The 12,941-nt window shown below is 32.4% G+C and overlaps 2 protein-coding genes across 2 annotated transcripts; both read right to left on the reverse strand.

Moving 5' to 3' along the window:
• Positions 1-3,217: 3,217 nt before the first annotated feature.
• LOC133036549 (uncharacterized) lies at positions 3,218-4,170 on the reverse strand. Its single transcript, XM_061113075.1, has 3 exons — positions 3,889-4,170; positions 3,499-3,810; positions 3,218-3,423 (listed from the first exon to the last, which is right to left on the reverse strand). The coding sequence occupies exons 2-3, from the start codon at positions 3,754-3,756 to the stop codon at positions 3,316-3,318; spliced, it is 366 nt and encodes a 121-aa protein (XP_060969058.1). The 5' UTR covers positions 3,757-3,810; positions 3,889-4,170; the 3' UTR covers positions 3,218-3,315.
• Positions 4,171-6,088: 1,918 nt separating this feature from the next.
• On the reverse strand, positions 6,089-7,978 carry LOC133037098 (uncharacterized). Its single transcript, XM_061113919.1, has one exon. It carries the CDS (start codon positions 7,976-7,978, stop codon positions 6,089-6,091), a length of 1,890 nt encoding a protein of 629 aa, XP_060969902.1.
• Between the last annotated feature and the right edge of the window lie 4,963 nt (positions 7,979-12,941).

Genomic DNA, 12,941 nt, shown 5'->3' on the forward strand with positions numbered 1-12,941 from the left:
TATATTCTATGCAGTCTTCCCACCCATATATAGAAGTTGAAAGTAGGTATAACCTAACTCTTAGAATATTATAGGTACACTATACATACATATATATAGGATTTTTCTTTGTTAAGGGCATGGTTTTTGCCCTCACCCATGGGAGCATTTTTATTGTGAATCGATGGGTTGTAGAGTTAAAGTGCGTGGGCCTATAATATAGTGAAGTAGCATGGTCGTACTTTTTATTGTTATAATAAGGTGGCATATATGCACAAGATATCTAGTAACATTATTTATGAGGTAGTCTCATGTAATTACTAATTGGTTAAACATCTTTTATATAATCTTTAACGAAGTAAAAAAATAAGTGAGATGGCGTATTAAATTATACAAATAATTTTATTACACCTGATGAGAATTATTAGTCAACACGGCTGTCCTTTCCTATTTCTCTTTTTCTATATACCAAAAACATAAAAGATATCTCTACAAAGTATAACTCTTACTAAAAAGAATTATTTCTATATATTTATACAACAAAAATTAACCGGCCTCAAAAACCCATTTGTGAAGTTGTGATATTTAATCCACCAAATGGGAAAACAACCACGAAAATGGTACATACATAACCCTGCATGTGACTTCAAATATATCATTAGACCATGGGTACCACATTTTCACTTTTAGAGCCTCCCGTGACGTTTTCTTTTCTCTTACTTTTACTTGATCTTCAACTACTTTTTTCGTTTATACCATATATTTTCGAATTCTTTAAAAAAAAAAAAAACTGGTTCTTGTATTTTTGGTATTAGTAGTGGTGTAATTAGTGTTTCAGTTCCCAACAATTAATTGGTAGTGGTTTTCATAGAAAAAGGACCACAAGTGTACAAAATGGGGGTGAGTGTGTGTGCTTTTTATTTTGGCAGTATAATAATTGTAAGGACAGGGACAAGATAGTGTGGGGCTGTGGGCTATCTCTATACTCCTATTGCCAACACACATATACTATATACATTAATAATTAATTTAGTTAATTTTAATATGTTAGATTTAAGAAATGTTTATACTATTTAAAGCTAACTTTCATTAATAAAATTTTATCAATATGACTAAATTACTATTAGTCATTACCAAAAAAAAAAAAATTAAATTTCAATTTAAAATCTATATTATTAAAAATAACTTGATTGTATTGATAAAAATTTATTTGCACCGAAATGTAGAAACTAATTATTTGAATCACTTATTGATTAATAATATAGTTAACTAAGTTAAGGAACTAATTTGATATAAATAATTAAACTCCTATTTTAGATGCCTTTAAATTAAGGTAGTCCTAAGAAAAGTTGAATATTAATTTTTCACAAGGGGTGAATCTTACTTTTTCAATGCATACATACTTACGGGGTGTTTGGAATGGGTTAATATTAACAAAAGAATGGTAATGTGAAACATTATCTTGTTTGTTTTGAGTGTTTAGCTTTAGAATGTTATTCCCTTAGTAATATAACTACCCTTGAGGAAGGTAATGTTGATACTTTAAAAAAGGGTAAAATTGAATCATTCCCTTCTATTATATTAATTTGAATAGTATTTTTGAATTAATAAATAAATTTAAATACTAATAATATTATCATTTATTATAAATAAAATATTACAATATATATTAAGTTTGTGAGATCGGTTTCTTTTAACTGAGTTATTTTTATATTATTAGCAATAATATATGTATATTCATTATACATAAATTTTATGCGAATGGTGTACACATAAATGACATAGCAAACAAAAATAAATAATATAGTGATAAAATATATAGAAATATTCACTACAAGAAAAATGAGCATTACTGAGGACAAATTTCGTTGGTAAAAACCCCTGTTTTCGTCAGTATTGCGCATCAATGAGGACATTTCGTTGGTAAAAAGTCGTTGGGAATACTTCGTTGGGAAAAACCATTATCAACAACGACTTTTTAAGTCGTTGGGAATAAAAATTATCAACAACGACATTGTTGTAGGGAATAATTTTTTTTTAGATCTGAGTGCATCAACAACGACATTGTCGTTATTGATATTATTATCAATGACGACAATGTCGTTATTGAAGAGCTTCTACGAAAAAAAAAATAATTATATCAAAATTATTTGTAATTAATTATTTATATATAATATTATATTAAAACTATTAATTTAAATTTTAATTTTTTTTAATTATTTAATTAATTAATATATAAAATTATTGAATTAATTAAGATATAAAATCATTTAACTAAAAGAAAATATTTAGAGTCACTAATATTACAATAAAAAGTAAGTCATAAACATTATAGTACTGCCTACCTAAATATAAATTAGTGTTCATAAAATATTAACAAACATATTAGACCGATAGTTCGTAAAATTAAAATAGATATTCTAAAAGAAGTTTGTAGTAGCATCGTCCTCATCACTAGCATCTCGAGAAACATCCGACCCAGGAACATCCGGCATCTGTGAGTAGTATGGCGGCATTTGCGAGCTGGTCATCATCTGAGATGTCTGCTGCCCATGTAGTGTCGGCATCATTTGAGATGTCTGCTGCCCTTGTTGTGTCGGCATCATCTGAGAAGTCTGTTGTCGTAGATGTGTCGGTATCATTTGAGATGTCTGCTCCCATGGTTATGTCGGCATCGTCTGCGATGTGTTCTGATATTGCTGCCCTTGTGTCGACATCTGAACATTTTGCGGCATTTGTGACATTTGTGGCATCTGAGGCTCTGACACATGAGACGTCTGAGGCGACTGCGTCATCATATTCAACAATACTTGCGAATTGTTTGGCGACTGAAACATAAACTGCAAGTATGACTGGTACATTTGACTGTGAAATTGCTCAGGACTTAACATTCCAGGCGAAGGAACAAGAGGCTGTTGTAGCAGTTGCTGAAACGAAGTAGGAGTCTGATGCGGTTGCTGAAAACCCATTGGGTTAAAACCCATTTGAGAGCGAGACGGTTGAATTCATCTCAACATCCATTGGTTCCCGACGTTCACGTGACATTTGTTGAGTCAACGTCTGTATTTGTTTCTGTAACTCAATAACTGTTTCCCGTAAGTCCAGTTGATCAGCAGTTGCAGGTTGTGAGCGTCGTCCTGATGATTGGCCTTTCAACTTGCGACCCACTCCTCGTTGATGGCCACACCTCTCTCTAAGTGTTTTCCGAAGAATCTCAAGTTCTGAAACTTGTGAAGATTCAGGAGCACTATTTCAAGTTGTCAACATCTCTTCCTATAATATAAATAAGTTAGAAATCAAGCAAAGTTACAATTATTTGAAAATATTTAAAAGTTATTATTTTATATATCTTACATATTTATTTTTGGCAGCCTCATTGATGAAGGTGTTGGTGTCTTTCTTAGTATGACATTCTTTCCAAGTCTCAATGTAACCCTTTCCTTGCTGATAAATATAACTTGTTAGAAAATTATATATAAAGTAAACTTTGTAAAATAGAAATTTAATATATTAACTTACTTTTTGACGAAGAATCTCAGCCATAGTTACCGACCCTGTTGTTGAAGAGAATTTCATCTTCTGTCGATTGATAGAGTTTTGCTTCGACCGTTGAATGAAATCAGGAGTTGTGAACAATTCACATATTAGTCGCCATTGGTCTTCATTAAGTTCATTGGGAGGGTTCTTCACTGCATTTTCAAAGTCTTCTGGGTTTTTGTAATATTCTCTGAAGTGTTGCAATCTAATATTCTTTTGTGTTTTGTACTTCTCGGCCATCTCAGCTATCGAAATAGCTACTAACTTTGGATGACTGTCCAACTGGTAATAATGCTGCATATGACAAAAATAAATTAAAATAACATGGTAATAATCACATTTATTAGTGTAGATAAATTAATAATTATTTACCCGAAGCTTGGTTAAGATGAGGTGTTCGTACTGCTCCGGGACATTTGCCCAACTTGGATGATGTCCAGGCACATGCAGTGCAACCTCTCGCCCTACCAATCGAGGAAAAGCTTTACTCTCCAAGCCTACTATTTTGTTCGAGACACTGTCAACTTCTAATGGCAACGGGCCAGTAGAGTTTTTTCTTCTCTCTTCTAACTTTACTAAAACATTCCTCCCACGGCCTTTTCTCGCGTCACCACCTATGTTGCCATCAAAAATGTATATGTGTGAATAGTTGAATTAAAAAATTAAACACTTAGATAGAAAAATAACAAAAATACCTGAAGCCTCGCACGCAGTCGGTACCCTAGTAGGATCTAATGGGTCATCCCCGCCACCATCTCCACCATGATAGTTAGCAACATCTGCTGACATTTTATGCTAAAAATAGAATAATAAAATCATATGAGTCCTTACTTAAGAGAATACGAACAACTCATTAACTCTTAAATTTGTTCTTTTACAATAATTTGTTGAGACAAAAGGATTAAAAAAATATAACTAGTCATCAATACAAACAGTACTAAAATCCATTATTCACAATCATCATCACTAATGAAATGCAAATTTGTTGCGGGCGCTTCTTCAATTTCATCTTCAAGATGATCAATAAGCAAATCATCCTCCAGGTCTTCTGCAATTTCTTCATCTTCATCATCCCTACTATCATCAACATTTGCAACCATCTCAGAACTTTGAGGGACATCTACAATTGTTGGAGAATCATTAGTTCGTTGGACATTCAACTCCCCCAAATCCACTGATAGTGTAAAATTTGATGAGTTTGTGTCATGTACAACATCAACATCATCTGTCTCATTAGAAGCATCCAAAATATTTTCCCAAACTTGGCGGTGATGGACATTATGAACAACTCTCCAATTACGACCTCTAACTAGATCATCCACAAAGAAAACTTGCTTAGCTTGACTGGCAAGAATGTATGGATCATCTTTGTACCATACACCACTAACATTTATGCTAGTGATATTATTTTCGATAATGATTTTTTTCTTTCTCGGATCTGTGTTGAACCACTTACACCGAAATAATACAACTGAATATGCACCACTAAAGGACAAATGCAATATTTCTTCAAGTTGCCCAAAATAGTCAAAACCTTCTGTCCCTACAACGGACACCCCACTATTTTGAGTATTACGGTCTTTATCTCGACTGTGTACAACAAATCGAACTCCATTCACTATACATGCCGGATACGAATCCACAACGAGATCAGAGCCAGCTGTTAAAGCTAGCAATTCATCACTGTGTTCTAAAGACCCGAGCTTATACAAATCAAAAATCTGAAAAAACACGCATAACAATCAAGATTTGAGAGAGTTGATAATTTAGATTAAGTAAATAGTACGAAAAGGAATACTTGCACACCTTCTTATGAAACCACGAAGGAAATTCTTTTTTGTGTAAAAGATTATGGTTGGCATTCGGGTCCCTCTGTGCGATTATTTCAAGGTGCTCTCTATTAAAAGAAAAAAAATTATTACAAATTTAGCTAGATAGAATAATATAAATTATTCATTAAGCATTATGTAATAATTTTGATTAACTTACGTCATATAAGGGTCGATCTCGCTAGAATTCTGCAGTATGTACCACTCAGCTCTTTTGCGAGTCTTCTCATCGAGAGTTGTTATTGTTTGCTTACCGTGTGGACGACATTGAGATTTATACACTGTTAAATAGCGAGATACACTAGGAGCATCTTCATTGCGCTCAGGACAGTTGAATTTTGTATGCACACATTTGAAGTACATGGAACAAAATGTCAAAGCCTCATCTATAACGTATCCTTCAGCAATAGATCCTTCCGACCTTGCTTTGTTCCTAACATAATTTTTCAACTTTTTCATATACCTCTCAAAAGGGTACATCCACCTCATAAAAACTGGCCCGCCCAATATGGCTTCCTCGGGTAAATGGATCACCAAATGTATCATGATATCAAAAAATGCTGGAGGATAAATTCTCTCCATTTTGCACAAAATGTGAATAAGGTCTCCCTTGGCCTTCTCCATGTCTTTTACGTTCAATGTCCTTGAACATAAAATTCTGAAAAAATTGCACAATTCTATAATGGTGCTTGATACTTCCTTCGACAAAAACTTGCCAATACAAACTGGAAGTAACCTTTGCATTATGACATGACAATCATGGGATTTAATCCAACAATATTGTCATTAGTTACTTTCTTCTTCAAGTTCGAACAAAATCCATCTGGCAATTTAACGTCCTTCAAAAATTTACAAAACAATTGCTTATCATTAGCAGTTAACACATAAGGGGCATGTGGTTTTAGCAATCTTTTACGAGCATCTTCGAAAATCCATAAGGATTGGCGAATTCTCATATTTTTCAAATCTTGTCTTGCATTAGTGGTGTCTTTAGACTTGTCATTATCCAAGAGAGTGCCAAGGATACTATCACAAACATTCTTCGCAACATGCATAACATCGATGTTGTGTTTCAACTCATCTGCACTCCAATACTCAAGTTCATAAAAAATACTTTTTTTCCTCCAGTTATTTTCAGTGTCGCCTCTTTTTCGTTTCCCCGGAGCCCGTTCAGATAGAGCATTCACTTGTTCTAATATTTCAGAACAAGTAAATCGTTTTGGCGGAGGTCTCTTCTCAACATTTCCATCAAATTCACGGTCTTTTCTCATACGATGATTGGATGGCAAGAAACATCTATGACCAACATAAGATGTCTTACCAATCACTCGAATAGAAGTAGTATCCTCGTTGCATGTAGGACAGGCTTTATATCCCTGTCCACTCCATCCGGACAAGCTACTACGGACAGGAAAATCATTAATTGTCCAAAGAAGAGCTGCGCGCATGTTGAACATTGAGTTGGTTGTAGCATCTCTTGTTTCAACACCCTGAGTCCACAATGCGTTTAGCTCGTCCACCAATGGCCTTAAAAAGACATCCATGTCCTTACCAGGTGACTTCGGTCCGGGAATAAGGAGACTCAACATGAAATTGTTATCCTTCATACACATCCAAGGTGGCAAATTGTAATTCACCAACACTACAGGCCACATACTATACGAGAGGCTCATGTTGCCAAAAGGATTAAATCCATCAGCAGCTAAGCCTAGGCGAACATTCCGAGGATCTCTTGCAAAATCAGGATGTCTGGAGTCAAAGTCTTTCCACGCGGCAGAATCAACAGGATGACGCATAACACCATTTTCTCTCACACGACCAGTACGATGCCATACCATCTCTTTGGATGTATGTCTTGAACTGTATAATCTTTTCAATCGAGGAGTCAACGGAAAGTAGCGCATCACTTTATGCGCTACTTTTTTTCCGCTTGTCTCCTCATTAATCCATCTACTGGTCCCGCACACCGGGCAAAAATCTTTCGAGGCATGCTCATTGTGAAACAAACAACAATTGTTCACGCACACGTGGATTGATTCGTACCCTAATCCTAATTTTCCTAATTTCTTCTTCGCCTCATAGTGTGTTGCAGGAATTTTATTCTCCTTCGGAAATGCAAACTTCAACAACTTCAACAATTCATCAAATATATAATTTGGTATTTTTCCCAAAATTTTCAAGTGCATCACCTTTGCTATAAAGTTGAGGGAGGATATCCAATCGCAACCAGGATACAACTCTGCCTCAATCTCCTCAAACATGTCATCATAATACTGACCCCTCTGCATTTCATCATCACCAGCTCTTTCGTCGTCATCTATAGGAGGGAAGAAATATTCAATGACACCAGACATCTCATCCGTATCGACATTGATGTTAGCCTCGACATGTTCATCTGGCTCCCCATGGTAAATCCACCTCTCATAGCTGCTCTTGAAACCCTTTGTAAAGATGTGTGCCTCCACAGTATTCAAAGGATGCAATCTAGTATTCTTGCATTTAACACAAGGACAGAAAATTCTTCCGTCACAATCCTTGTGTTTAGACGCAAGTTCCATAAAGACTTGGAGACCTTCCCAGTAAGCTGGATCCTTACGATTTCTCATGGTCACCCAAGTCTTATCGATTGCCATCTACCAAAAAATTTACGTTGACTACATTATAATCAAATTGACTACTGTCACACGAATTTGGTAATTTTGAATGTGTAGTTGAACTAAGGCTAATCTTACGTCATTTTATGAAACTTTTTTTAACTTTTATTTTAAACTATACTTACATTAAAAATTATAGTATTTATCAAATTATTTGTTAATTTTTTTTATTACAAGAATTTATTAATTATAAAATTTATCACTTATTCAATTATTAATTATTTATATTCAACTAATTAAAGTTATTTATAATTATTTAATTATTTATTATTATTTTTATAAATATACAAAAAATCTTTTAAATTCAATTACTTAATTTTAGGATTTATTTCACTAATTTTGTTAAATAAATAATAATTTAAATAATTGTCCATTTAAAAAATAACTTGTTACTAGTTTTATAAGAAACTATTAACTTATTATAAATTATTAAAATAACAAAATTTTTATTATCTCAAAATTTTACCGAAATTCTTTTATTTAAATTATTTCTATTTAATAAAATATTACATTTTTTTATTAATATAATTATTTCTTAATATTTTTTGTTGTAAGAATTTATTCAATATTAAATTCATTACTTATTCAATTATTAATTATCTATTCTCAACTAATAAAAGTTATTTATTGATTCAAAAAAAATAAAAGTTATTTATTAAATATTTAATTATTTATTATTATTTTTTAAACAAAATACAAATTTCATTTACTTAAATTACTTAATTTTAACATTAATTTCATTAATTTTTATAAATAATTATTAACTTATAATTTTTCTTTTTAAATACCACTTTAATATTTTTTATAAAAAAATTACTAATTTATTAAATTAACCTAATTTTTTTTACTATATGAAATTTTAAAAAAAATTGGACAGCATAACATTTATATTTTGCACTATACCCAAAATTTTTTGAACCTGATTTATACAATCTTAACAACTTTAAAATACATTACACATTTTTAAATATTACAAATTTTCAAAGTAAATCAAAAATTTATTACAATACAAAAAATAACAAAAAAAAAAAACAAATACAAACACACATACTATTTTCAGATTATTCACATCTATATTAAAAAGAAAAAAAATTACAATCACTTAACACAATACATACATTATTAAAAACACATACATATAACTCAAATACATATATATTTAAACATATATCTAAAATAAATATTACAAATATCTAAACAACAAAATTTATCTACATATTTATAAATACATATATAAATATAAAACAGTATATATACATATTACAAATGAGGGTATACCTCAAAAATCGCCGCCGGTGGTGGGCTGACGGAGGTTCAGGCGGAGGAGAGACCCGGTGCTGGGCTGAGCTGACGCGTGACTTCAGGTGGAGGATGGTGGTGGCCGGACGTAGCTTCAGGCGGAGGGTTTTTTGAGTTTTGAGTTTTGAAGGGGTTGGCTGAATAGAGAGGAATTTTTGGCTGAGAAATGGGTTAGGGTTTTTAGTTTTGGCTGAGAAATGAAGAAGGCTCGCTGTAATTTTTCTTTATATACACAGAAGTTCCCAACGACATACACCAACGACATTGTCGTTGGTGGCAGACTGATCACTGCAACGTGTCAGTCTGTCACCAACGACAATGTCGTTGGTAGCTGAAATAGGAGGGAAATTTACCGCCTTCCACAACGGCCATTTTTCAAAAATAATCAAAACCTTTCCCAACGACAATGTCGTTATTGAAGTATTTTCAATAATTATTGATGATATTTTTTTTAAAAAAAAAAATAATAATAATTGTCCCAACGACAGGTAAGTGTCGTTATTGATAGTACCATTTTTAATGAGGACTTTTTGGCGTTGGTAATAGTGGTGTTGGTATAAACTATTATTGTTGTAGTGATTCATTTTAATTAATAAAAAATACAATAAAATTTAATAGGGGCTTTTTCATTTTTTACATTTCAAAACACTTTTTTTTTTTTGCATTTTTACGAAATTCTACATAGAAACCCCTATTGCAACTAACGCTGCAACCTAAATTGCAACAAAAAATCGTATAGAAACCCATATTGCAACTAGCGCTGCAACCACTTTAGAAACCCAAACCGTAAATTTGAAAAAAAAAGTTAAAAAAACAGTATATGAAATAATTCCCCAATTTAATATTTACTAATTAATAAATAAATTTCTTTAATAAATAATTATTTTATTTTTTATATATAATTAACATTAAATAAATATATAAAAATAAATTTTTTTATTTTAATTTTTTAAAATAATATATAAGATTCTTGTACTCAACCAAACAGTCTAATTTAATTAACAGGAATATGATTACATATTACCCGACACAACCAAACACAGTTTACACATTTTCCTATAATCGTATTCTCCTTCATAATATTCCTTATAATCAAATTATTTTGAACACCTCGTACCAAACGCCCCCAGTGTAGTCTGTTTAATTAGTGATATTCTGTAATAATTATCAAAAGAAAAATGCTAAAAGGTACAAATAAGATGATACTTTTTTAGAAATTATATTGTTATTAGTATTATTGAAGAATCTCATATAATTTTTAATGTAATAACTTTTAAAGAATATCATTAATCAATCGTATGGCAGTGTCCAACATCAATGCTCTTCCCTTTAAATGCTAAAAGACACCAATAGTGCATAGTACTTTCTGTTAAAGAGTTCTACATTGCTAATGTGTAGAAAGATAATATAATATTTGTAAGTTGAATAAGCTACTCCTCCTATTGCCAATTAGTTTTGAGATAGGACTACATTCACCTTATCTCAAAATCTAACATGGTTCGGAGCAAAAATAAACAAAAAATAAAATGACCCAAAAAAAAGACACTTGTGATTCGGGAATAGTGAGCCAAAAAAAAAGAGTTACCAAAATTTCATAAATACCGATTCAAAAAGTAGAGTAAAAGAGCCACTTGTAATCAGGGATAGTGAGTCAAAAAGAATTGCTTATGATCGAGTTGTTCAAGATAGTGAGCACATAAAATAGATACTATCTTGAAAGAGATGTTAGAGAGTCTTACATTGCTAATATGTTGAAAGATAATAGAATATATTAGATGAATGTGCTACTCTTCTCATTGTCAATTAATTTTAAGATAGAATTTCATTCACCTTATTCCAAAATCTAACACCTTTCAAGTTATCATATTACTATTAGTATAATTAAGTATTAATTTAATATAATAATTTTTAAAAAATATTAGTGATCAATCACAAAATACCAACTTTAAGTGATATTATTAGACAATATTATTATCTAATAATGATGCTCCTATATAAAATGAAAATCATTGAAATTTGTAGTACTTGAGGTATGAAAATAAAATTAATAAATTTGCGCGTTTTGGTGGCTACGTTACTAGCTAGTTCTATTTTAGCTTTCTACCGACCCAAATATACATTAATAATTATTTTATCTATATTTAACAACTCTTTTAAGTTGCTTATTAGGATACCTTTTGACCAATAATTCTCTTCACGAGCCTTTTTCTATTATAATAGCTTGTCTCTTCCTTGAGTAATAAGAGAATCTTGATCCTCAACTACATTCCATTTGCATAGTGGATAGAACTAATTTGGGCTTGAAAACACTCCACTGTTTAATCACTATATTCAAATAATATTACCCACGTATAGCTTATACATATACACCCCAAATTCAACATAACATGATCCCTTTATGCTAGAAAATCTAAACATAAACTTATGAACACTTGAGAAATGGTTCACCTAATACTTAGTGGGAAGATTTTAGAAGTCCAATATAATATCATATATAATACATATAAAATAATTAAATGCAAAATTAATCTTTAAAAAAACTAAATTAAATTAAATTCAAAATCTTAATGTCCATGTTCATCTAGTAATTAAGGGTGCACAAATTAGGATGTACTAATCTTATTTGGTAGGTCATATAAAGGTAGTATTGTATTAAATAACAAATAATATTATGTTTGGATAAAACATTATGTTGTATTAAATATTACGACTATAAATTTTAATACATTGTGAGTCGTATTATTTAATACGTAACAAATGACCCGTAATAGCTTGTATTATAATATTTACAAAGGGTCAAGGGTCAACTACGACCCCGACCCAAGCCTAGGACCGCATACCTAGACCTTGGGCCCCAGACCCAAAACCCGAACTCGAATCCTGGGTCCTGACCCCGAACTTGAACATGGACCTCAGATCACCTAAACCCGGACCCGAACCCAGACCCAGACTCCAGACCCGGACTGGACCCAAACCTAGACCATGGACTTGGACACGGACCCTGGACCCAGACCCATGGACCCAGACCCATGGACATGGACCTGAACCCTAGATCTATACTCCTGGACCTAGACCCGTACCTGGATCCCAAACTTAAACCCGGACCACGAACATAGACCCATCTACTCGGACTCGTGGTTCGGGGTTCAAGGCTAGGCCAAGGTCCAGGTCTGGGTCTGAGTTTGGGGTCTAGGGTCCAGGGTTCGGGGTTCGATGTCTAGGGTCTAGGTTTGAGGTTTGGGTCCAGGTCTTAGGTTTGAGTCGGGGTCCGGGTTTGGGGTCGAGTCCGAGGTCCGACGATTCCAAGTCAATGGGTCAATACTAAACATAGTATTGTATTAAATAATACTAATGTAATACAATACAATCCAACACACCATAATATTATACAATATAATACATTATAGTGTACCAAACAAGCCCTTAGATAGCTTTAGTAACCTGTTAAGTTAGTTATGCTTAAAGATTATTTAGTTAACTTTTTGACAGCTGTAATTAGCATTTAGTTATTATTGAAACAAATTCTTAGGTTTGTATATAAGAGCTCATTGCTCATCTGTTAATGAAGTGAATCATTTTCAGCTCAACTCTCTCTCCCTCTCCCTCTCTATTCTGTTATTCCTCACATGGTATCAAAAGCCTT

The sequence above is a fragment of the Cannabis sativa genome, chromosome 4, assembly GCF_029168945.1.
Source record: "Cannabis sativa cultivar Pink pepper isolate KNU-18-1 chromosome 4, ASM2916894v1, whole genome shotgun sequence".
In the NCBI taxonomy this organism is placed as follows: domain Eukaryota; kingdom Viridiplantae; phylum Streptophyta; class Magnoliopsida; order Rosales; family Cannabaceae; genus Cannabis; species Cannabis sativa.

Excerpts from the sequence above, each read along its gene's own strand:
- LOC133036549 (XM_061113075.1), bottom strand. The coding sequence starts at position 3,756 with ATGGCCGAGAAGTACAAAACACAAAAGAATATTAGATTGCAACACTTC. Across the intron at positions 3,424-3,498 it reads CTGAGATTCTTCGTCAAAAA|CAAGGAAAGGGTTACATTGA; the intron begins GTAAGTTAATAT and ends TATATTTATCAG.
- LOC133037098 (XM_061113919.1), bottom strand. The coding sequence starts at position 7,978 with ATGGCAATCGATAAGACTTGGGTGACCATGAGAAATCGTAAGGATCCA.